General features: G+C 48.1%; 1 protein-coding gene across 35 annotated transcripts in view; it reads left to right on the top strand.

Annotated features, from left to right (window-relative positions):
- Positions 1-24105, top strand: part of macf1a (microtubule actin crosslinking factor 1a) — a 188640-nt gene that overhangs the window by 138439 nt on the left and 26096 nt on the right. For 27 of the 35 annotated variants that reach the window (XR_008567184.1, XR_008567182.1, XR_008567181.1 and 24 more), the window contains 20 exons: positions 1794-1955; positions 2024-2194; positions 4400-4566; positions 5554-5713; positions 10693-11019; positions 11294-11378; positions 11461-11687; positions 12618-12824; positions 12893-13120; positions 13182-13400; positions 13484-13687; positions 13786-14022; positions 20095-20320; positions 20392-20618; positions 20687-20809; positions 20887-20988; positions 21057-21158; positions 22446-22619; positions 22803-22958; positions 23039-23236. Coding sequence is in view for 26 of the 35 variants with exons in the window: in XM_054763861.1 (XP_054619836.1) it covers positions 1794-1955; positions 2024-2194; positions 4400-4566; positions 5554-5713; positions 10693-11019; positions 11294-11378; positions 11461-11687; positions 12618-12824; positions 12893-13120; positions 13182-13400; positions 13484-13687; positions 13786-14022; positions 20095-20320; positions 20392-20618; positions 20687-20809; positions 20887-20988; positions 21057-21158; positions 22446-22619; positions 22803-22958; positions 23039-23236 (3702 nt within the window). In the remaining 9 variants the exon portion in view is untranslated. Of the gene's footprint in view, positions 1-1793; positions 1956-2023; positions 2195-4399; positions 4567-5553; positions 5714-10692; positions 11020-11293; positions 11379-11460; positions 11688-12617; positions 12825-12892; positions 13121-13181; positions 13401-13483; positions 13688-13785; positions 14180-20094; positions 20321-20391; positions 20619-20686; positions 20810-20886; positions 20989-21056; positions 21159-22445; positions 22620-22802; positions 22959-23038; positions 23237-24105 lie in introns of those variants that run through there. The other 8 variants (XM_054763871.1, XM_054763856.1, XM_054763870.1 and 5 more) reach the window with 5 other exon arrangements.

The raw sequence follows: 24105 nt of genomic DNA, 5'->3' as shown, positions 1-24105 counted from the left end.
TCACCCATAGTGGCAAATCTGTACATGGAAGAGATGGAGAAACAGGCTCTCACATCCTTCTCAGGGACAAAACCAAGGCACTGGTTTAGATACGTGGATGACACCTTTGTCATAATCAAAAAACAAGAAATTCAGTCTTTCACAGATCATATCAATGCGGTGGACACCAATATCAAATTTACTCGCGAGGACACTAAAGAAAACCAACTAGCCTTCTTAGACTGCAAGGTAATTATAGGAGAGGACAGACAGCTACTTCCAGAGGTCTTTAGAAAGGCCACACACACTGACCAATACCTGCTTTTTGAATCAAACCATCCACTACAACATAAACTAGGGGTTATTAGGACCCTCCAACATAGAGCGGAACAAATACCAACTAGTGCTGAGGGAAAGAAAAAGGAGACACAACATGTCCAGAGAGCGCTCTCAACCTGTGGGTACCCACAGTGGGCTTTTAACAAATGTCAAAAGAAGAGAGTAGGGAAAGAAACCCAAAAGCCCACAGAAGTAAAAAGGAGAGGAGTGGTAGTCCCTTATGTAGCGGGGGTCTCCGAAAAACTCCAGAGGATCTTATGGCAACACAAAATTCCTACCTATTTCAAACCAGTAAATACCTTGAGACAAAAATGAGTTTATCCTAAAGACAAGGCTCCAAACCAGAAACAAAGCAATGTGGTCTATTCCATCCACTGTAAAGATGAGGAATGCAACGAGCACTACATTGGGGAAACTAAGCAAATGCTCCAAAAAAGGCTTTATCAACATCGCAGGGACAATTCTAGTGGTCCTCAATCAGCAGTACATCTACACCTGAAAGCTACCAATCACTCTTTTCAGGACAGCGAGGTAAAGATTTTGGCCAAAGAAAACAGATGGTTTGAAAGAGGAGTAAAGGAAGCCATTTTTGTCAAACAACAGAACCCATCATTGAATCGGAATGGTGGTTTGAGGTTTAATTTGGACCCTGTGTTCAGCAGGTTACTGAGACCAAAACCCACAGCTCTTAGTCCTGCAAATGAGGTGAAGCCAGGGCCGAGCCAGAACAATAGATGCTAACTAGCCAGGATCAGAGTCGTTCATACCCTATTCAGGGAGCGACACTTCCCCTTTTATCGGAGGTGTTAATAACAGGATAGGATTATACCACTACTCCGCCCAGGCTTAGTGTAACGAACCAATAGGGGGAGGGTGTTGACACACCAATTCCGCCCACTCTTACTGTATTTTAGGCCTAAGCTACCAGCACTTATTAGTTCGCTGACGAAGCTCTTCGGATGAGGAGCGAAACGTCCGACACCTTCTTCACAGAAGTACAGATGACGTCTCAAGAAGCCTTTTCCTCGATGGACAACTCCTGTACGACTGAGAGCCTACACAGACGACGTAAGAACTTGGCTTCCACAAATTAGCAGGATGGTGAATGGTGACTGTGGGGGTGCAATGTATATGGACATACACAGTGTGTGTGTGTGTTAGGCTACTCCACAATAAACGCAAGTGTTGCCGACTCAGCTTTTCCCAGCCAGCCCCTTATATATGCTCCTGTCCCCTCTCTAATCCTCGTAATCCTTGACTCCCCCCACTCTCATGTTTCTGTCTGTCTTCATGGCGTCATGTGTCAATAGCGATAGAGTTGACGTCACATGAGTTGTCATGCAGCCTGCAGTGCATTAGTTTGGAAGTGGTGCTGCTCCCTACATGGCAGCTGTGGTTTCTTTCTTTCGCTGAAGGCCAGCTGGATCATTAATGGCGGCCCACCTCCTCTCTGCTGTTATCTTTTGTTCCGCCAGGCGCTGGAGAGAGAGCAGGTGGACGGCATCCAAGCAAAGCTGCAGCATGTCAACGCCGTGGGCCAGGGTCTGATCCAGAGTGCCGCCAAGCAGACCGACACCCGGGCGCTGGAGCACGACCTGGAGAGCACCAACCTGCGATGGAACTCGCTCAACAAGAGGGTACGCGTCCCTACGTGTGTACGTGTGATAGACGTTTTTCCACTTGTGAGCCTGTGGTGTGCCTGCAGGTGGCAGAGAGGATCGCCCAGCTGCAGGAGGCCCTGCTGCACTGTGGGAAATTCCAGGACGCCCTGGAGCCGCTGCTCAGCTGGCTGAGCGACACGGAGGAGCTGGTGGCCAACCAGAAGCCTCCGTCAGCCGAGTACCGCGTCGTCAAAGCGCAGATCCAAGAACAGAAGGTGTGAAGATTAGCACACGCACCTTACACATGCTTGAGTTGTCTTGGCACATTGAGCCTGCCAAGGTACGTATTAGGTCACTACATTCAGGTACATAATCACATACAGTGGCTTGAAAAAGTATTCATACCCCTTGAACTTTCCCACATTTTGTAACGTTCCGACCACAAACATAAATATATTTTATTGGCATTTTAGATGAAAGATCAACACAACGCGACACACAATTGCGAAGTAGAAGGAAAATTGTACATGACTTTCAAATTGTTTTAAAAATAAAAAACTGTAAAATGTGGCGTGCAAAAGTATTCAGCCCCCCAGTGTCAACACTTGGTGGAACCACCTCTCACTGAAATTACAGCTACAAGTCTTTTGGGGTATGTCTCTACCAGCTTTGCACATCTAGAGACTGGAATTTTTGCCCATTCTTCTTTGCAGAACAGCTCAAGCTCAGTAAGATTAGATGGAGAGCGTTTGTGAACAGCAGTTTTCAGATCTTGCCACAGATTCTCGATTGGATTTAGGTCTGGACTTTGACTGGGCCATTCTAACACATGAATATGTTTTGTTTTAAACCATTCCATTGTAGCTCTGGCTTTATGTTTAGGGTCGTTGTCCTGCCGGAAGGTGAACCTCAGCCCCATTCTCAAGTCTTTTGCAGATTCCAGCAGGTTTTCTTCCAAGATTGTCCTGTATTTGGCTCCATCCATCTTCCCATCAATTCTGACCAGCTTCCCTGTCCCTGCTGAAGAAAAGCAGCCCCACAACATGATGCTGCCACCACCATGTTTGACAGTGGGGATGGTGTGTTGAGAGTGATGTGCAGTGTTAGGTTTCCGCCACACATAACGTTTTGCATTTAGGCCAAAAAGTTCCACTTTGGTCTCATCTGACCAGAGCACCTTCTTCCACACGTTTGCTGTGTCCCCCACATGACTTCTTATGGCTTTCTTTCAACAATGGCTTTCTTCTTGCCACTCTTCCATAAAGGCCAGATTTGTGCAGTGCACGACTAATTGTTGTCCTATGGACAGACTCCCCCACCTGAGCTGTGGATCTCTGCAGCTCCTCCAGAGTTACCGTGGGCGTCTTGGCTGCGTCTCTGATCAGTGCTCTCCTTCTTCGGCATGTAAGTTTCGGTGGACGGCCATGTCTTGGTAGGTTTGCAGCTGTGCCATACGCTTTCCATTTCTTGATGATGGATTGAACAGTGCTCCGTGAGATGTTCAAAGCTTGGGAAATCTTTTTATAACCTAACCCTGCTTTAATCTTCTCCACAACTTTATCCCTGACATGTTTAGTGTGTTCCTTGGACTTCATGATGCTATTCACTGACCAGTGTCCTCTTAGCAAACCTCTGAGGCCGTCACAGAACAGCTGCATTTGTACTAAGGTTAGATTACACACAGGTGGACTCCATTTGATCATTAGGTCAACAGCTGATCATTCAGCAATCATCAGGCAACCTCTGAAGGCAACTGATTGCACTCAGAGAAAAGGGGGCTGAATACTTTTGCACGCCACATTTTTCAGTTTTTTATTTTTTTAAAAATTTGAAAGTCATGTACAATTTTCCTTCTACTTCGCAATTGTGTGTCGCTTTGTGTTGATCTTTCATCTAAAATGCCAATAAAATATATTTATGTTTGTGGTCGGAACGTGAGAAAATGTGGGAAAGTTCAAGGGGTATGAATACTTTTTCAAGCCACTGTATGCGAGGTGTGCACCATCAGTATCCAGGGCATTCTGATGTCATACCCATGACTAACAATAGCTCTGATATCCTGCCTGTGACGACCTCCCCTGAGCTCACTTCTATACATTCACTCCTTCAGAGACCTTTTGCATGCTAGTTGGTGATGTGGTGGCATTGCCAGAAGATCCTAGCACTTACTCAGCGCCCCGACACACACACACAGCAAAGATGTGTTTCCGTTAAACGTCATCCTGCTGTTTATGAAACATCCACTTCCTGTGTTTGTGACCACGAGATCATCAATCGCACCTGCTTATATCCGTGACTCCCAAGTTAACATTCAGAACCGGGCTGATGTCAGATGGGGTCAAAGAAAGCACATGACAGGAAACGGCGCTGTTTTCTGTTGCAGGCTGAGAGATGTACCGTTTGGATTATTTTTACCCTCCTGTGCGGCCAAAAGCAGTTTGTTTGTGAAAGGTAAATAAATGTGGTCTTTTCCTCCTCAGCTGCTCCAGAGGCTGTTAGACGACCGCCGGCCCACCGTGGAGATGATTGGTGCTGAAGGTGAGCGCATCGCCGCCACGGCGGACGCTCAGGACCGAGACAAGATCCAGACCCAGCTCCAGAGTCTGGCCCGGAGGTGGAGCGACCTCCTGGACAAGGCCAGCTGCAGGTACGTGTCAGCTCATCGTTTGCCTCCTTTGGCCTTTTATGGTGTGTGTGGTGAACGACTCACGTCTGGAGTCAAACGATTCCATTCTCGCAGGGCGGGGCCACATGTGTTAGTGCCATCATTAGCGTGGAATTTCTTCTTAAACAAACATCAACTATTCTGGCACAACACAAGCTGCACGGAAACTGGCTTAGTAGGACGTCTTGGGTGGGGAGACAGAACCCCCTCATGGGTCATATATGCCCCATTAGGCTTTTAAACAATTGCTTCTTCTTTTTTTAATCCTTGAACATGGAAGCTGTAGCTAAATTACCCTTTTGAACTATCAATCATTCCAATGAGCTCGAGTCTTTGCGCTTACCACTGATTTACGGGTCATTACGGTAATCATAGGGACTGTCACAGCAGCTCCAGGAAGACTTTCTACCATGAAAATTCTTCTTTTATCAGACGTGTTTTGCCGTGTTGTCTGCTGCATTGTTGATATTCAGTGTTTCATAGCTCATATGGTACGTTTTGTTCAGTAAAAAACTGTCAAATTTAATTCCATTGTGTTTGTCTTTAAAGTACTTTTAAAGACCCCAGCTCGTGTACGTGCGTGTGTATATATACAGTACATAGCCCCCCCCTTCTAGGCAGGAAAACCTCTCTTCCAACTGGTTTTATAAGATGACAGGCTAACGTGTCCGTACAATGAAGGCGTTATTGCAGAACCTGTTGCTGTGGCACCACGCCAGCTTGGGAAGGTGTTTTCATTTGTAAAAATGACTTTATTTTGTCCCCCGGTGGTAAAACAAAAATAGTTTTGAAGCATCCCCCAGTAGTGTAGGTGTGGATGAGTCATCACACTTACAAGAGCGTTTATTAAGATGTGAGTAAATCAGCTGGATGCCACACAATCGTAGCCATAAAATGACAAGAAGTCCAGTAAAAGCAATAAAATACCAATAAAAATGTGTGTCCCTTGTCCCTTGTCTCTTTTTGCAGGCAGAGGCAGCTGGAGGAGCTGCAGGTTTTGGCTCTGGAGTTCCACGAGGCCCTGGAGCCGCTCGGAGAGTGGCTGAGCGCCACTGAGAGGCGCCTGAGCTCCGCCGAGCCCATGGGAACCCAGACGGCCAAGATCAGCCAGCAGATCGTCAAGCACAAGGTAGCGTTTTTTTTGGCGGGGGGGTCCGAAGAGGGGCATCATTTCTTTACTTTTTCATCTCAATCTCATTGGAGCCACCAGCCGCACTTGATAGGAAGCGACTCTCAAATGTTCACTTGGGCTGTCACGAGACCCTTAACTCACGGGGCGAGACAAGATTTGAACATGACTTTTAAGAAAAGTACTACGAAAAAATAGGACTGGACAAACAAACTTCTTCATTTAACCGAGTCACAAAACAATGCAGCTATGTTTTGTAATGTTTATTGTCCACAAAATGACACTCAAAGATATTATTGGCAACAGTTTAGAGACCAAATGAGCCACTCATGGCTACTGAATCAGAATCAGAATCAGAATCATACAGCTCGACTCGTCTACGTGGATTTACATCAGGGCTGTGCAGCTGTCCTTTGCTATTCATCATTTCAAAAACGATCAAATATCATGACGCTGCTGCTGCTACTACTACTACTACTACCACTACTACTATTATTACTATTACAACTACCACTACTACTATTACTACTACTACTACCACTAGTACTACTACTACTAGTACTACTATTACTACTACTACTACTACTACTATTACTACTATTACTCCTATTACTACTACTATTACTTCTGTGTAGGCTCTCAGTCGTACAGGAGTTGTCCATCGAGGGAAAGGCTTCTTGGGACGTCATCTGTACTTCTGTGAAGAAGGTGTCGGACGTTTCGCTCCTCAGCGAACTAATAAGTGCTGGTAGCCTAGGCCTTAAATACAGTAAGAGTGGGCAGAATTGGTGTGCCAACACCCTCCTCCTATTGGTTCCTTACACTAAGCCTGGGCGGAGTTGTGGTATAATCCTATCCTGCTATTAGCACCTCCGATAAAAGGGAAGTGTAGCTCCCTGTAGTTGGGTATGAACGACTCTGATACTGGCTTGTTAGCATCTATTGTTCTGGCTCGGCCCTGGCTTCACCTCATTTGCAAGACTAAGAGCTGTGGGTTTTGGTCTCAGTAACCTGCTGAACACAGGGTCCAAATTAAACCTCAAACCACCATTCCGATTCAATGATGGGTTCTGTTGTTTGACAAAAATAGCTTCCTTTACTCCTCTTTCAAACCATCTGTTTTCTTTGGCCAAAATCTTTACCTCGCTGTCCTGAAAAGAGTGATTGGTAGCTTTAAGGTGTAGATGTACTGCTGATTGAGGACCACTAGCATTGTCCCTGCGATGTTGATAAAGCCTTTTTTGGAGCATTTGCTTAGTTTCCCCAATGTAGTGCTCTTTGCATTCCTCATCTTTACAGTGGATGGAATAGACCACATTGCTCTGTTTCTGGTTTGGAGCCTTGTCTTTAGGATGCACTAGTTTTTGTCTCAGGGTATTTACTGGTTTAAAATAGGTTGGAATTTTGTGTTGCCATAAGATCCTCTGGAGTTTTTCGGAGACCCCCGCTACATAAGGGACTACCACTCCTCTCCTTTTTACTTCTGTGGGCTTTTGGGTTTCTTTCCCTACTCTCTTCTTTTGACATTTGTTAAAAGCCCACCGCGGGTACCCACAGGTTGAGAGCGCTCTCTGAACATGTTGTGTCTCCTTTTTCCTTCCCTCAGCACTAGTTGGTATTTGTTCCGCTCTATGTTGGAGGGTCCTAATAACCCCTAGTTTATGTTGTAGTGGATGGTTTGATTCAAAAAGCAAGTATTGGGGATTAGAGGGGGACAAAAAAAAAAGAGAGACAAGGACAACAGCAGCAACAACAACAATTGTGACAACAAGAACAGAACAACAGAAACATACAGAAGGACATCAGCCAATAAATGTCTGTGATGACTATAAAGACGAACAAGGACATAAGGACAAAGGACAAAACAATATCAACAACGTCAATGACAACGCTGTCAATGACAATCACACATAATAGTAGTAATGAAATGATGAACTATGATAGTGATCACAATGATAATACTGCATTGAGACAGTCACACATAATAGTAGTAATGAAATGATGAACTATGATAGTGATCACAATGATAATACTGCATTGAAACAGTCACACATAATAGTAGTAATGAAATAATGAACTATGATAGTGATCACAATGATAATACTGCATTGAAACAGTCACACATAATAGTAGTAATGAAATGATTATCCATGATAGTGAACAGAATGATAATTACTGTAATGCACATCATTGTGAAAAAAAAACATAATCATACTGCTGATATCACCGTCGCTATAATAAAACCAACAACATAATAACACCCTGGTTAACTCAGTGAGTAATGTGGGGAAGTACGTATGTACTGTGAGTGTGCATATGTACAGGTATCTCTGTATGTGGGGAAGTCTTCATATATAAAAAGGTAACCGGTGGATAATTCTAACGTGCTGGATAAATGGGCATGTGCACGTACAGTGTGTGTGTGTGTGTGTGTGTTGACTCTGCACGTGTCTGTGCCCATTGCTCCTATAGTGGACCACCAGCGCTTCCTGAGGCGTTTGCTCGACAAGGGAAATACAAGCATTGCGAAGGAAATGCAACCAATCAATATGCTTGAAAAGCTGACATTTCGCAAAATGTTAGAAATGTTTGCCAGACGGTACAAATTGGCTTTATTTTAAACCTCCTGACATTCCCATTTAAAATGTTAAACACTTGAGAAATTAAAGTTGATTGCATTTGGTAGGATGTACTTGTATTTGTAGGACAATTATCTACCGGCAAAATGTGTTTTGTGGCAGGCATTTAATGCCTTATAGTTAATGAAAAAATGCCCACAAGTTGCCCAATGTTGCCCACAGGTACACTGGAGTCCCTTCATATAGATATACAGACCCTTTCCAAAAAATTTGAATGTCATGGAAAAGTTGTTTAATTTCCATAATTCCATTCAAAAAGTTAAACTTTCATAGATTATAGATTCAGGGCCCACAATTTAAACGATTTCAAGTATTTATTTGTTTATTTTTACATAATTTGGGCTTCCAGCTCATTAAACCCACGAAAACAGGAATTCAAAAAATTAGAATACTGTGAAGAAATCAGCCCAAATTTTGCAGGGCATGAATGTTTTAAACTGAGTGTCACACACTAATCATCTACTAAACTCAAATCACCTGCACAGGCTTCCCCAGGTGTCATTAAATTGCTTCAGTTTGGTTCAATTGTCTCAGTTGGATTCAATATGGGGAAGACTGCAGACATGACAACTGGCCAGAAGACCATCATTGATACCCTCCATAGGATGGGTAAGCCACAAAAGTTCATAGCTAAGGAGGCTGGTTGTTCACAGAGTGCTGTGTCCAAGCATATCAATGGAAAGTCTAGAGGAAGGGCAAAATGTGGCAGGAGAAGATGCACCAGCAAAAGAGATGACCGTGGGCTTCAGCGGATTATCAAACAGGGAAGATTCAAGAATCTGGCAGAGATCCAGAAAGAGTGGAATGAGGCGGGAGTCACAGCTTCAAAAACCACCACATTCAGACGCATCCGGGAGATGGGCTACAACTGTCGGGTTCCTCGGGTCAAGCCACTTGTGAACCTGAGCCAACGTAGGAAGCGTCTCCACTGGGCCAAGGAGAAGAAGGACTGGACTGTTGGCCAGTGGTCCAAGGTCCTCTTTTCCGATGAAAGTAAAGTGTGCCTTTCATTTGGGAATCAAGGTCCAAGGGTTTGGAGGAAGACGGGTGAGGAACAGAACCCAAGCTGCCTGAGGTCCAGTGTGAAATATCCACAGTCCGTCATGATTTGGGGTGCAATGTCCGGTGCAGGTGTTGGTAAACTCTGCTTTCTTAAATCCAAGGTCACCGCAACAGTCTACCAGAATGTTTTAGAGGACTTCATGATTCCTTCTGCTGAGGATCTGTATGGAGATGCAGATTTCATCTTCCAGCAGGACCTGGCCCCTGCCCATACCGCCAGAAGCACCAAAACCTGGTTTGATGCCCATGCCATCACAGTGCTTGACTGGCCAGCCAACTCACCGGACCTAAACCCCACTGAGAATCTATGGGGTATTCTCAAGAGGAAAATGAGGGGCACCAGACCCAACAACAAAGAAGAGCTGACAGCAAGCATCAAGGAAATCTGGGCTTCCATAACTCCCAGGCAATGCCACAGGCTGATTGCTTCAATGCCACGTGGCATCGAGGCAGTGATTAAGGCAAAGGGATTCCCAGCCAAGTATTGAAGATTGACATATCGTTTTGAAAGTACCATATTTTGATTGATTTGATGTGATCTTAATTTCTTTCTTTTTTTTCCTGCAAAAACTGAGAAGTAAATGTTTCTTTCTTCTTTCTTCACAGTATTCTAATTTTTTGAATTCCTGTTTTTGTGGGTTTAATGAGCTGGAAGCCCAAATTACGTAAAAATAAACAAATAAACACTTGAAATCGTTTAAATTGTGGGCCCTGAATCTATAATCTATGAAAGTTTAACTTTTTGAATGGAATTTTTGGAAATTAAACAACTTTTCCATGACATTCTAATTTTTTGGAAAGGGTCTGTATTTGGAGGGACTCTAAGGTACACTATGCTTGAGTACCATCTAGTGGTTGAAATGTGAATGACACCTGTGGTACTTTTCCAACGTGGTGGTGCTGGCTTCAGGTGGCTGATCAGGTTTTTTGTGTGGTTGATTGTGTTTCCCGTCATTGCGGTGCAACTTGAGTAGCGGTGGGCCACCACAAAGGAATGAACAGGAAGGCGACTCAAACACGTTAGATGCTAGCACGTGCACGTGTGTAGGTATCACGCCAGGTATCATCGCCGTAGCCTACTTGGATAGAGGAGCTGATTAGCAGGTCATTATTGTGTTGCACCTTAATGACATCACACCACCCCCAAAATAAGTTCCAGTCTTGTTTTATTTGTCATCCAGTTATGGTTTGTATGATTTTTCACCTGCATGCTCACATTTTAAGTTTGTATCCATCTTTCTTTTCTTTTCCCTTTTCCATCACACACACACCTCCCAGGCCATCCAAGACGACGTGTCCTCACGCGAGGCCGAGGTGGACCGCCTGCGCTCTCTCATCCAATTGCTGGGCCCGCTCAGCTGCGCGGCCGACCGCGATTGGCTGGGCGAGCGCGTGGAGGCGGTGCACTCGGGCCACGCGGAGCTGGCCGAGTGGTGCGCGAGGCGGGCGGGCCTGCTGGAGCACGCCCTGGCCAACGCCCGGCTCTTTGGAGAGGACGAGGTGGAGGTGCTCAACTGGTTGGCGGAGGTGGGCCAGAGGCTGGCGCTGGTCTCGGTGCAGAGTTACCAGCCCGACGTTCTGGCCCGGCAACACAAGCACACTCTGGTATGACCGGTGCTTGGATTACCGCTAACTTTATTACAGCACTACGGACACAAAAGTATTGGTATGCAAGTTTTGTGTGTTCTTCCACACCACACTCCTCCAGGATGCCTTTATGGACCTCGACTTGTGCCCTGGCAACAGAAAAGAAGCATCCAACTGTCCCAAATGTTTTGAATGAAGCTTCTCCTGAATCCCAATACTTGTGTCCATACGTTTTAGATAGCTAGCTAATCATAAACAGCTGTACATGTTTGTTTATTGTCTGTCTCTTCAGTCTCTAAATGAGGAGATTGTGAGCAGGAGGAAGACGGTGGACCAGGCCATCAAGAACGGGCAAGCTTTACTGAAGCAGACCACAGGTGAGACCTCACCTCAGATCTTTCATTTCATAGAAATCATCCTCCGATGGACCTCACTGACCCAGCCGTCCTCGTCCCGCAGGCGAGGAAGTTCTGCTCATCCAAGAGAAGCTGGACGGCATCAAGTCGCGCTATGGCGAGGTGACGGCGGGCAGCGGCAAGGCGCTGCGCACGCTGGAGCAGGCGCTGCAGCTGGCCACGCGCTTCGCCAGCGCCCACGACGACCTCAACCAGTGGCTGGACGCCGTGGAGGCGGAGATCAACAACGTGGAGCCCGACGCCACGCCCACCTACCAGGAGAGACAGAAGGTAGGCGATGAGGGGGAACTAGAAAAATCCCTGTGAAAATTTGTAATGGGCGCGCTACATGTTGCTAACCTCTGGCACATTGCCTTTGAAACAGCTTTTAAATGGAGATGCTAACAGCTAGCATGGTAGCAACCTGTGTGGATAACACAGGAACATATCTTGCTTCAATGGATCGTTGCTAAAGTGCAAAATCTATGTGATTTGCAAAACGCTATAGTGTCTAGCGAGATAGCACTAAGTACCAAAAGTGCATTTCTATTGTGATTTTGTTTCACCCTTTTAATATGACGATATTGGCTGAAATACCAACATGCTAACAGGTGGCATGCTAGCACCTGCCAAGAAAGCACTAAAGCTAGCACCTAGCAAGACAGCGCTAAGTACCAAAAGTGCCATACTGTCATTTTGCATCATCCCATCTAACTATAAATTGAATATGAGTTGACCTGGATACAAATACCAACATGCTAGCAGGTGGAATGCTAGCACCTGCCAAAATAGCACTAAAGCTAGCACCCGGCCAGGTAGCACTAAGTAGGAAAAGTGCTACTTAGTGGTTCTAAAGTGTTGGTCCATCGTCCATGGTTTGCATTTGACGTGAGTAAAATTGCTAAAGTGCTATCATAAAATGCCCACATTGATGCTACTTGGGAGGGGGTGAAAATATTAGGAACAGCCGTCAGTCTGATGCAGTGGAGCCAGCATATTTAGAAATGAATACACTTCTGACAGCTTGTTAGCGTGTGTACCTAATGAAGTGGCCAAGTCTTTAGGTCATTTCCAGCAGTACCCGCCTGCCTTGTTGTCATGGAAACATATTTCTATTGTATTAGCTTCATCATTTACAGCAGGTGATTGATTTGCAAGACAGTTGGACGTTTCCCATCCACACGTCCTCATTTAACGCGTCCTTGCTGCTTATGTGTGAAGGAGTTGAAGAACGTGTCAGCAGAAAAGTGTCTGGTCTTGGACACCCTGAACGAGGTGGGCGGCGCCCTGCTGGACCTGTTGCCGTGGCGAGCCCGCGAGGTCCTGGACCGCTTGGTCGCCGATGCCAACCAGCGCTACCGGCAGGCAGATGACACCATCACGCAGCGCGTGCAGCTCGTGCAGGCCGCCATCCAGAGGTCGCAGCAGGTACTGCAGGGAAGGAGAAAAGAAGCCGCTTCTGCTGGGGGTTCCGCTGAAATGTCTCCTCTCCGCAGTACGAGGAGGCCGTGGATGCCGAGCTGGCCTGGGTGGGCGAGACGGAGCGCAAGCTGGCGTCTCTGGGCCCGCTGAGCCTGGAGCCCGACGTGACGGTGGCTCAGCTGCAGGTCCAGCGGGCCTTCAACATCGACATCATCCGACACAAAGACACCGTGGACCAGCTCCTCACCACCAGAGATGACATCCTGGAGACGTGCAGCGACGCCCAGAAGGATGCGCTGATGGTGAGGTGGACGGAACCGGACGACAGAACCAACCACAGTGACCCATGAGTTTCTTCTTCAGGTGAAGACAGATTCCCTGAGCGCTCGTTACGACGCCGTGAGCCAGAGCCACAGCGAGCGCTTCTCCGCTCTGGAGCAGGCCCAAGTCTTGGTGGCCCGCTTCTGGGAGACCTACGAAGAACTGGAGCCATGGCTGGGCGAGGCAGAGAGCCTCATCACTCAGCTGCCGCCGCCAGCCATCGACACGGACGCCCTGCGACTGCAGCAGGACCAGATGAGGGTAAACAAAGCCTGCAAGTGTGAAGCCTCGCCTGCTGGGAATAATAATAATAATCAGTCATGATGAATGAATGAAACATGCAGCTGCTCAGGGAGTCCATCGCTGAGCACAAACCCCACATCGACAAGCTCCTCAAGATCGGACCCCAGCTGGCGGAGCTGAGCGTCCAGGAGGGCGCGCGGGTGACGCAGCGCTACGGTGACGCCGAGAGGCGCTACTTTGCCATCAAGGAGGAGGTGAAAGGTCGTGCGGCGCTGCTGGATGAGGCGGTGTCCCAGTCTGCTCAGGTATGAAAAGGTCTCCTAGCTGGACCACGGCTAGACAGCATGAGCTTCCCGTGTTGGTGTTTTAACGCTACATGAAGATGTTTCCTTTTGCTGTCTAGTCCATGATTGCACTGAAGGCACGTCTCACTCAACTCATGCTGATGTTTCTCCACCCTCCTTCACCACCACTCCGTCCTAACCCTCGTCTCTGTCCTCACTCTCGTCCTCTTAATTCCGCCCCCTTTGTCTCCGCTGTCATCTGTCCACCATGCCGTCGTCCCTTGCTGTGTTGTCTCCACATGCCACCGCCACCTTCTCCATGGTCACTGCTCACTGCGATCACCCAGCTGATGGAGGTAAGACGGACCGCACCGCACCCTTCTCACGCTCGGGACGCACGTGATTTGGTGGCTCGATGAACAAGGAAGCAGCAAATGATGTTCACAGAAGTCACAACCAAGTCATGTGATTGTCAAACCCGGGTGCCTTGTGCACCGTGCATGCTCCTCCGACGTAGGCACCACCTTCACTCCTAAAGCGCTAAGAGGAAAGGCTGCAAACAATCATTGGAGAATATATATTCCCAAAAAATCATATTTTTGAATGTAACAATGATTTGGAGGGCATGAGAAAGTGGAATGCTCTTTTTGACCATGCCATCACTTATGGACAGGGATATTGCAGCAGCAGAACCAATGTTGTAAGAGCACGGCATGAATAGTGCTGATAAGTTCATTGGTTGTTCATCACCGCCATAAATGATATCATGAGAGCGGTCATGAACCTATATCACAATGTGGGTACGCCGTATCAAAAGCAATGAGCTTTCAATTCAACAAACTAAACTAAACAATGAAAATAAAATGGACTCTTAAATCAAAATTGCACTTAAATAAAAATCAGTCACAATATTTCTTCACTTTTATTGTCTGAATATTGACCAAAAAAAGGGGAGAAAGTAGAAAAGACCTCCGCCAAGAGCCATAGTCCCCCCCACGCTGTGGTTTACAGCGTAAATATTCTCTCAATTCAGTAGTTATCGACACAAATGGTATTTTCCATAATGGTTTCCTGGTGGATCTCCTGTAGCTCCACAGCTGTTGAAGATCCAACACATCCACATTCCAGCGTGTCTTGGCTCCATATGATGGTGTTTGTTGCATGTTTACAGCTTCTTTTCTTGTCTTCCTACCATGACAATTCCAAAGTCCCCTATTTCAAGATTCAGATTCAAGATTGAAGAGTTTTATTGTCATATGCACAGTAAAACTGGTGGTTCTGCTATGCAATGAAATTCTTAGTCTGTTCATTCTCCCAAGAAAAGAAAGAAAACACAAGAAAGAATAAGAACATCCATCCATCCATCCATCTTCTACCGCTTATCCGAGATCGGGTCGCGGGGGCAACAGCCTAAGCAGGGAGGCCCAGATTTTCCTCTCCCCGGCCACTTTGTCCAGCTCCTCCCGGCGGATCCCGAGGCGTTCCCAGGCCAGTTGAGAAACATAGTCTCTCCAACGTGTCCTGGGTCTTCCCCGAGGCCTTTTACCGGTCGGACTTGCCCTGAACACCTCCCCAGGGAGGCGTCCGGGAGGCATCCTGACCAGATGCCCAAGCCACCTCATCTGGCTCCTCTCAATGCGGAGGAGCAGCGGTTCTACTCCGAGTCTCTCCCGGATGACAGTGCTTCTCACCCTATCTCTAAGGGAGAGCCCAGCCACCCTACGGAGAAAACTCATTTCGGCCGCTTGTACCCGCGATCTTGTCCTTTCAGTCATTACCCAAAGCTCATGACCATAGGTGAGGGTAGGAACGTAGATCGACCAGTAAATTGAGAGCTTTGCCTTTTGGCTTAGCTCTCTCTTCACCACAACAGACCGATGTAGAGTCTGCATCACTGCAGACGCCGCACCAATTCGCTTATCGATCTCGCGTTCCATCCTTCCCTCACTCGTGAATAAGACCCCTAGGTACCTAAACTCCTCCACTTGGGGCAGGATCTCATCCCCGACCTGGAGATGGCATTCCACCCTTTTCCAGGCGAGAAGCATGGACGCGGACTTGGAGGTGCTGATTCTCATCCCGGCCGCTTCGCACTTGGCTGCGAACCGATCCAGTGAAAGTTGAAGTTCACGGCTTGATGAAGCCAGCAGGACCACATCATCTGCAAAAAGCAGAGACTCAATCCTGCAGCCACCAAACCGGAACCCCTCAACGCCCTGGCTGCGCCTAGAAATTCTGTCCATAAAAATAATGAACAGAATTGGTGACAAAGGGCAGCCCTGGCGGAGTCCAACCTTCACTGGAAACGGGTCCGACTTACTGCCGGCAATGCGAACCAAACTCTGACACCGGTCATACAGGGAACGAACAGCTTGAATTAGCTGGTCCGATACCCCATACTCCCGGAGTACTCCCCACAAAATTCCTCGAGGAACACGGTCGAATGCCTTCTCCAAGTCCACAAAACACATGTAGACTGGTTGGGCAACTCCCATGCACCCTCAAGGACCCTGCTGAGAGTGTAGAGCTGGTCCACAGTTCCACGACCAGGACGAAAACCACACTGCTCCTCCTGAATCCGAGATTCAACTATCCGGCGGATCCTCCTCTGCAGAACCCCTGAATAGACCTTACCAGGGAGGCTGAGGAGTGTGATTCAATGATAGTTGGAACACACCCTCCGGTCCCCCTTCTTAAAAAGGGGAACCGCCACCCCGGTCTACCAATCCAGAGGTACTGCCCCCGATGTCCACGCGATGCTACAGAGTCGTGTCAACCAAGACATGCCTATAGCATCCATGGCCTTAAGGAACTCCGGGCGGATCTCATCCACCCCCGGGGCCCTGCCACCGAGGAGCTTTTTGACAACCGCAGCAACCTCAGCCCTAGAGATAGGAGAGCCCACCGTGGAGTCCCCAGGCTCTGGTTCCTCATAGGAAGATGTGTCGGTGGGATTGAGGAGGTCTTCGAAGTATTCTTTCCACCGATCCACAACATCCCGAGTTGAGGTCAGCAGCACACCATCCCCACCATACACGGTGTTGACTGTGCACTGCTTCCCCTTTCTGAGACGCCGAATGGTGGTCCAGAATCTCTTCGAAGCCGTCCGGAAGTCGTTCTCCATGGCTTCTCCGAACTCCTCCCATGTCCGAGTTTTTGCCTCAGCGACTGCCAGAGCCGCAGACCGCTTGGCCTGCCGAGACCTGTCAACTGCTTCCGGAGTCCCATGAGCCAAAAAGGCCCGATAGGACTCCTTCTTCATCTTGACGGCATCCCTCACCACTGGTGTCCACCAATGGGTTTTGGGATTACCGCCACGACAGGCACCAACCACCTTACGGCCACAGCTCCGATCAGCTGCCTCGACAATAGAGGCACGGAACATGGCCCATTCAGACTCAATGTCCGCCACCTCCCCCGGAACATGGTCGAAGCTCTCCCGGAGGTGGGAGTTGAAACTCCTTCTGACAGGGGACTCTGCCAGTCGTTCCCAGCAGACCCTCACAATACGTTTGGGCCTGCCAGGTCTGACCGGCATCCTCCCCACCATCGGAGCCAACTTACCACCAGGTGGTGATCAGTTGACAGCTCCGCCCCTCTCTTCACCCGAGTGTCCAAAACATATGGCCGCAAGTCCGATGATACAACCACAAAGTAAATCATGGAAGTGCGGCCTAGGGTGTCCTGGTGCCAAGTGCACATGTGGACACCCTTATGCTTGAACATTGTGTTTGTTATGGACAATCTGTGACGAGCACAGAAGTCCAATAACAAAGCACCTCTCGGGTTCAGATCAGGGGGGCCATTCCTCCCAATCAGGTCTCACCAGGTCTCACTGTCGCTGCCAACGTGAGCATTGAAGTCCCCCAGCAGAACAAGGGAATCGCCTGAGGGAGCACTCTCCAGTACTTCCTCTAGAGACTCCAAAAAAGGTGGGTATTCTGAACTGCTGTTTGGCGCATAAGCACAAACAACAGTCAGGACCCGTCCCCCCACTCGAAGGCGGAGGGAAACTACCCTCTCGTTCACCAGGTTAAACTCCAACATGCCGGCCACAAGCCGGGGCGCAACAAGAATTGCCACCCCTGCACGTCGCCTCTCACTGCTGGCAACGCCAGAGTGGAACAAGGTCCAAGAGGACTGGTTCCAGAGCCCTTGCTGTGCGTTGAGGTGAGTCCGACTATATCTAACCGGAACTTCTCAACCTCATGCACCAGCTCAGGCTCTTTCCCTACCAGAGAGGTGACATTCCATGTCCCTAGAGCTAGTTTCTGTAGCTGAGGATTGGACCGCCAAGGTCCTCGCCTTCGGCTGTCACCCAGCTTACTCTGCACCCGACCCCTTTGGCCCCTCCCATGAGTGGTGAGCTCATTGGAGGGGGGACCCATGTTGTCTCTTCGGGCTGTGCCCGGCCGGGCCCCATGGAATAAGAACATAAGAAACATAAATACCAATAAATTAAGCAACAAAAACAGAAGAGACATTAATACAAATAAATAAATAAATAAATAAATAAATAAAGTGCTATGAGTGTGTGCGTGTGTTGCGTGCGGCGTGTGTGAGTGCTTCGTTGAGAAGCCTGATGGCCTGTGGGTAAAAGCTGTTTGCCAGCCTTGTGGTCCTGGACTTCAAACTCCTGTAGCGTCTGCCTGACGGTAGGAGTGTGAATAATGAGTGTTGTGGATGTGTGCTGTCCTTGATGAGGTTGTGTGTTCTTCGTAGGACTCTAGTTTTATAAATGTCGTGCAGTGAGGGGAGGGCTGCCCCAACAATGTTCTGTGAGGTCTTGATCACCCGCTGGAGTGCCTTCCTATCACGTGTTGTAAAGTTACCGTACCAAACAGTGATGGAGGCGGTAAGGACACTTTCCATAGTGCATCTGTAGAAGCAACTCAGGATTGTGGTGGGCATGCCAAATTTCCTCAGTCTTCTCAGGAAGTACAGTCTCCTTTGGGACTTCTTCAGAATTTGTTGGGTGTTGTGAGACCAGGTGAGGTCCTCGCTGATGTGTGTGCCAAGGAACTTGGAGGTTTTCACCCTCTCCACCTCAGTCTCATTAATAAACAGGGGTCTATGCGGCTCCTTTTCCCTTGTTCTTGGGTCGATGATCATCTCTTTAGTCTTATCTGTATTGAGAAGGAGATTGTTATCACGACACCAAGGTATGAGGTCCGCCACCTCTCTTCTGTATGATGTTTCAACACCACCAGTGATCAGTCCGATGACTGTAGTGTCATATGCAAATTTAATGATGCTGGTGTTGTTCTGGGAGGCCACGCAATCGTAGGTGAAGAGCGTGTAGAGGAGTGGACTCAGCACACACCCCTGTGGGGTCCCAGTGCTCACAATTCTTGAGCTGGATGTGCGGTTGTGGACTCTGACTGACTGGGGCCTGCCTGTGAGAAAGTTAAACACCCAGTTACAGAGGGAGGGTGACAGGCCAAGTGTGAGGAGCTTATTTGTGAGTTTGTGGGGGCTGACTGTATTAAAAGCAGAGCTATAGTCTATAAATAGCATTCTGACATATGTGTCCTGGCCCTGTAGGTGAGAAAGGGCTGTGTGGATGGCAGTGTTGACTGCATCATCCGTGGACCGATTCTGGCGATATGCAAACTGTAGAGGGTCCACAGTTGCCGGGATGCTCTTTTTGATGTGGGTCATGACTGTTCTTTCAAAGCACTTCATAACAATAGGAGTGAGTGCTATAGGGCGATAGTCATTCAAGCAGGTCACGTTGCTCTTCTTGGGTACGGCCACTATGGTGGTGGACTTAAAGCAGGTCGGTACAGATGCTTGTGCAAGTGACAGGTTAAATTTGTCAGCAAGCACATCAGCTAGCTCTGATGAGCAAACCCGAAGTGCACGTCCTGAGATGTTGTCTGGGCCTGCTGCTTTTCGTGGGAGAAGATGAAAGGACGTGTATCCATGCCTCATAAGGATTGTGGATGATGCGCAACATTCCAAAAAAAAGTGCACTTTTCCTTTAAGAGTGCTGATGAGTTCATTATCAAATGAAAACAGTGCGGTGCATGTTTCAGCTGTGACATTTTAAAGCGCATACAGAGCTAGAGAAAGCTGCCATATTGGCTGCTTGGCAGCTGTTTGCTCCTCTGGGGTAAGTTGGATTGGAGCATTCGGGGTATGTTTACGTGTAGCAGTAAGGCTCGTGTTTCTTTTGACTCTCATCCTTTCAACCCATGTTGCTCTTTTTTCTTTGACCTCTGGACCTCTCCTAAGTCCTCCAGAATGGACCTGGTGTGTGTGACCCAGTAGATGAGTTTTAGTCATACAACCTGATGACAATCTTGTGTTTAGGACTAAGACTAAACAGATGAAGATGTTTAGTCAGTCCTGAATGAAGTGTGCCCTCTGCTGGTTGCTACCAGCACTGCCAGCTCACCTTGATTCAAATTCACCCTCCTCTGCAGTTCCACGACAAGATGGACCCCTTGCTGGAGACCCTGGAGGCGGCTGTGCAGCGTCTGCGTCAGCCTCCTCCCGTGGCGGCCGAAGTGGAGAAGATCCGGGAGCAGCTGGCGGAGCACCGGGCGCAGGGTCTGGAGCTGGACAAACTGCTGCCCAGCTTCTCCGCTCTCTGCGCCCGCGGAGAGGAGCTCATCAGTCGGGCCGCCCATGACGATCCCGCCGCCCAGGGTGAGTGTCGGATGGCAGGCTGGCGTTCATGCAGACGGACAAGCAGATAACCATTTCTTCTCCTTCGCCAGCCGTTCATTCCCGCCTTCTTCGGCTGCGCTCGCTGTGGGATGAGATTCGTCAACGGGCAGAGGAGAGGGAGAGCAAGCTCAACGACGTCCTGGACCTGGCCGGCAAGTTTTGGGCGGACGTGGCGGCACTGATGAGCACGCTGCGAGACTCCCAGGACATCGTGAAGGAGCTGGAGGACCCCGGCGTGGACCCCTCGCTCATCAAACAGCAGATTGAAGCTGCAGAGGTGCAAAGAGCAAACTGACCTGAAGCTGGACAGATGAACTCAGTTTGACCGCTCTGTACCTCTTCCAGGCCATCAAGGCGGAGACAGACGGCCTGAGGGAGGAGCTGGAGTTTGTCAGGACCCTTGGGGCTGACCTTATCTTTGCCTGCGGAGAAACCGAGAAACCCGAAGTGAAGAAGACCATCGACGAGGTGAGTCGTGAAGTTTGTTAAAAGGACAAAATGTGATGAAGAATGAACGCCAACTTGTGCTGACCTTTCCGCCTCAGATGAACGGTGCCTGGGAGGGCCTGAACCGCACCTGGAGAGAGAGGATGGAGAGGCTGGACGAGGCCATGAGCGCCTCCGTGCAGTACCAGGATGCACTGCAGGTGAGGACGTTTTGTATGGTGAATGCTGCTGTTTTTGAACGTATCTGATCATTCTGCATCTTCTCCAGTCCATGTTTGACTACCTGGACAACGCAGTCATCAAACTGTGCGACATGTCAACGGTGGGAACTGACCTGGGAACAGTCAAACATCAGATTGAAGAGCTTAAGGTTGGCATGACCAATGGAACACTTGCACACATATCTTGGGTTTTTTTCCACAGTTGTGTTTTGTAAATATAGTGGTACCTTGGTTAAAGTCCGGGTAAAATTTTTGCCTTGCTTGCGTCCGCCCGCTTGTTTAGCGTCCAGAATACCGCCTGGCTTGTTTACGCCGCCATCTTGGATCACGCTCCCAAAACCAAATTTTGAGAAACTTGCATGTGATCACGCAAAGCTTTGCCCGCTCAAAAGAGAAAGGAGATGGACCATACCGAGACAAGCGTCAAGAACTCCCAGTTTTACAGCTTAAAGAGAAGCGCGGGGTCGTTTCCGATGTATGTCAGTAGGAGCAGCTCCATCTTCGGCTGTGATGCACACGCATCCATGCATACACCTCGGCCTGTCACAATAACACATTTTGACAGCCGATAATTGTGCTCAAAATAACCTTGCTAATCGATATTATCGACAACATTTTTTTAGACAGTTCTTGCATTAACATAATTAATTCACATTTGAACCACTAGATAGAAGAAAAGGAACAGTCAAACATACTGTATATGCACATGTCAATTTATCGAGGCCGTAAAAAATGGTCAACCTTTTCTTTGGATTACTCGATTTAGTGATTATTGTGACAGGCCTACATACACCTCCGGTCCCGTGTAACAGTCTGTCACCCCGGCGGTGCTTGGAGTGAGACACTTGGTGTTTCTTCTCATTTTGCAGCCATAACACTCATTTCTGACATCAGCATTCAAACTTACTGTCGACATAGCACACGTCACCACACACCTTATAAGGCATCCTCGCCAGCACACTTCCACCACGTCACTGCCACCAGCCATTGTTTATGTTCTATATTAAAGGGCAAGGTACATGTTTGTTGGTTCCACAATGGTGATATATACGTTGATATATTTTTGACATTTTTGCTACAGTATTTGCTATTTTGTTCATTGATGGTTTTGTGTTTTTTCCCCAACAAAACTAGCTCAAAGTGATGTTAAACGTTCACTTGTCCAATCATTTGTCATTTGCATTTGCAGTATTTTTGCAACATTTTCTGCATGTAAAACTAGAATTATTGTCTATAAAATGTGGTTTGTGTTAACATTTTTGGGTGTCTGGAATGGATGAATTGGATTTACATGATTTTCTTTGGGAAAAACTTGCTTTGGTTGGAGTTCGTTTTGGTTTGAGTCTGACCTTCTGGAAGGGATTCATGATGTTACCCACATTTGTGACGTAAAGTGTGCTGAACTGTGTTCTTGTTGGTGTCTTGGTGCCGAGCAGCAGTACAAAGTGGACGTTTACCAGCAGCAGATCGACATGGAGAAGCTCTGCCACCAGGGGGAGCTGCTGCTGAAGAAAGTGTCGGACCAGACGGACAGGGACATGATCCAAGAGCCGCTGACGGAGCTCCGACACCTGTGGGACAACCTGGGGGATAAAATCACCCAAAGACAGGTATTGACCTCCTGGTTTGATCTTCTACTTTGTGGTTTGACCTCCAGCTCCTCCAGCAAGTAGACGGAGATGCTGCTCTTTGTTTGGCACTGAGGAAAAGTCCACGTCTCTGACAGATGGCTTCTTTGCCATTCATACAGTTGAAGCTATTTTTAAGCATCTCACTGTGTTCTCCTGCCACAGCACAAGCTGGAGGCCGCCCTGCTGGCTCTGGGTCAGTTCCAGCATGCCCTGTCTGAGCTGCAGGCCTGGCTGAGCCACACGTACACCACCCTGGACACGCATCACCCCGTCAGTTCTGACCCCAAGGCCATTGAGATTGAACTGGCTAAACACCACGTGCGTGTGCACCTATTCCTTCTGCTCTGTGCTTGTCTTTTCAACGCCAGTCCTTCATCTGACTCTTCTGCTTTGGGCAGGTTTTGCGCAACGACGTGCTGTCCCATCACGCCACGGTTGAGGCGGTCAACACGGCGGCCACCGAACTCCTGGAGTCCTCACCTGGCGACGAGGCCAGCCACTTGAGAGATCAGCTGGACCAGCTGAACCAGAGCTGGCAGAACCTGCTGCTCAAAACCCAGGAGAGGCAGAAGCTGCTGGAGGCTGCCTTGCAGCAGGTGACGTGGCCTTAATAGCTGCTAAATGGAACCAAGACCAAATGTACCTTTTCTTTAAAGGACATGAAATTGCTACTTTCAGGACATCTACTTAAGATTGTGTGTGGAAAAACCTGGAAATCCCATTTCTACGTACATTATCAGGCTATTCACACAAGATGCCAACAAGTCCATCCATCCACTTATGCAGTGGTGTGAAAAAGTGTCCTGATTCCTTTTTTTGTATGTTTGTCACACTTAAATGTTTCACATCATCACAATATGTAAATATTAGTCGATGACAACACAACTGAACACACTTTTTAAATGAAACTTTTTACAAACTATCGTCACTTCCTGTTGTATGGAAAGGACGCTCACGGAAAAGCTCCGTCCGCTATTACCGGAGTTTTAAACGTGATCACAACTTGTGATTACAACGTTGCAAGTGAGTGCTGAGACTTCTGCCTCAATTCGGACCTGCGAGTGGACTAAACTCACCAAAAGAGACAATCAGGTGGAGCCGACAGCCGTTCAAGGCAAGCTATCATGCTAGCCGCGGTTTGACAGCTGCACACGGAGCCGGATTTTATAACATTTGGAGTTTTCCTGTGCAGCTTGTCCCAGCCCACGAGGACTGGTGGGACTCTGGTGAGAGACAAACTCGCTGTTATAACGAATATTAATCACCGAAGGCATCGCACCACAAGCCAACGGCTAACTGACGACGTTGCCAAGCAACAGTAACAATGTCAAAGGCTCGAGGGAGAGGAAGCGCAACAAGCGGTGGCTCTAGCAGTTCTGGTCGAAGTACTCCAGATTCAGTCATATATACGGAAGATGTCGATCTAGAACAGATTCCTGAGACAACCGGAGGTGCTCACCTAGTA

The sequence above is a fragment of the Dunckerocampus dactyliophorus genome, chromosome 20, assembly GCF_027744805.1.
Source record: "Dunckerocampus dactyliophorus isolate RoL2022-P2 chromosome 20, RoL_Ddac_1.1, whole genome shotgun sequence".
NCBI lineage: Eukaryota > Metazoa > Chordata > Actinopteri > Syngnathiformes > Syngnathidae > Dunckerocampus > Dunckerocampus dactyliophorus.
Note: the sequence above shows the minus strand (reverse complement) of the source record. Positions and strands in the feature narration are given on the sequence as shown.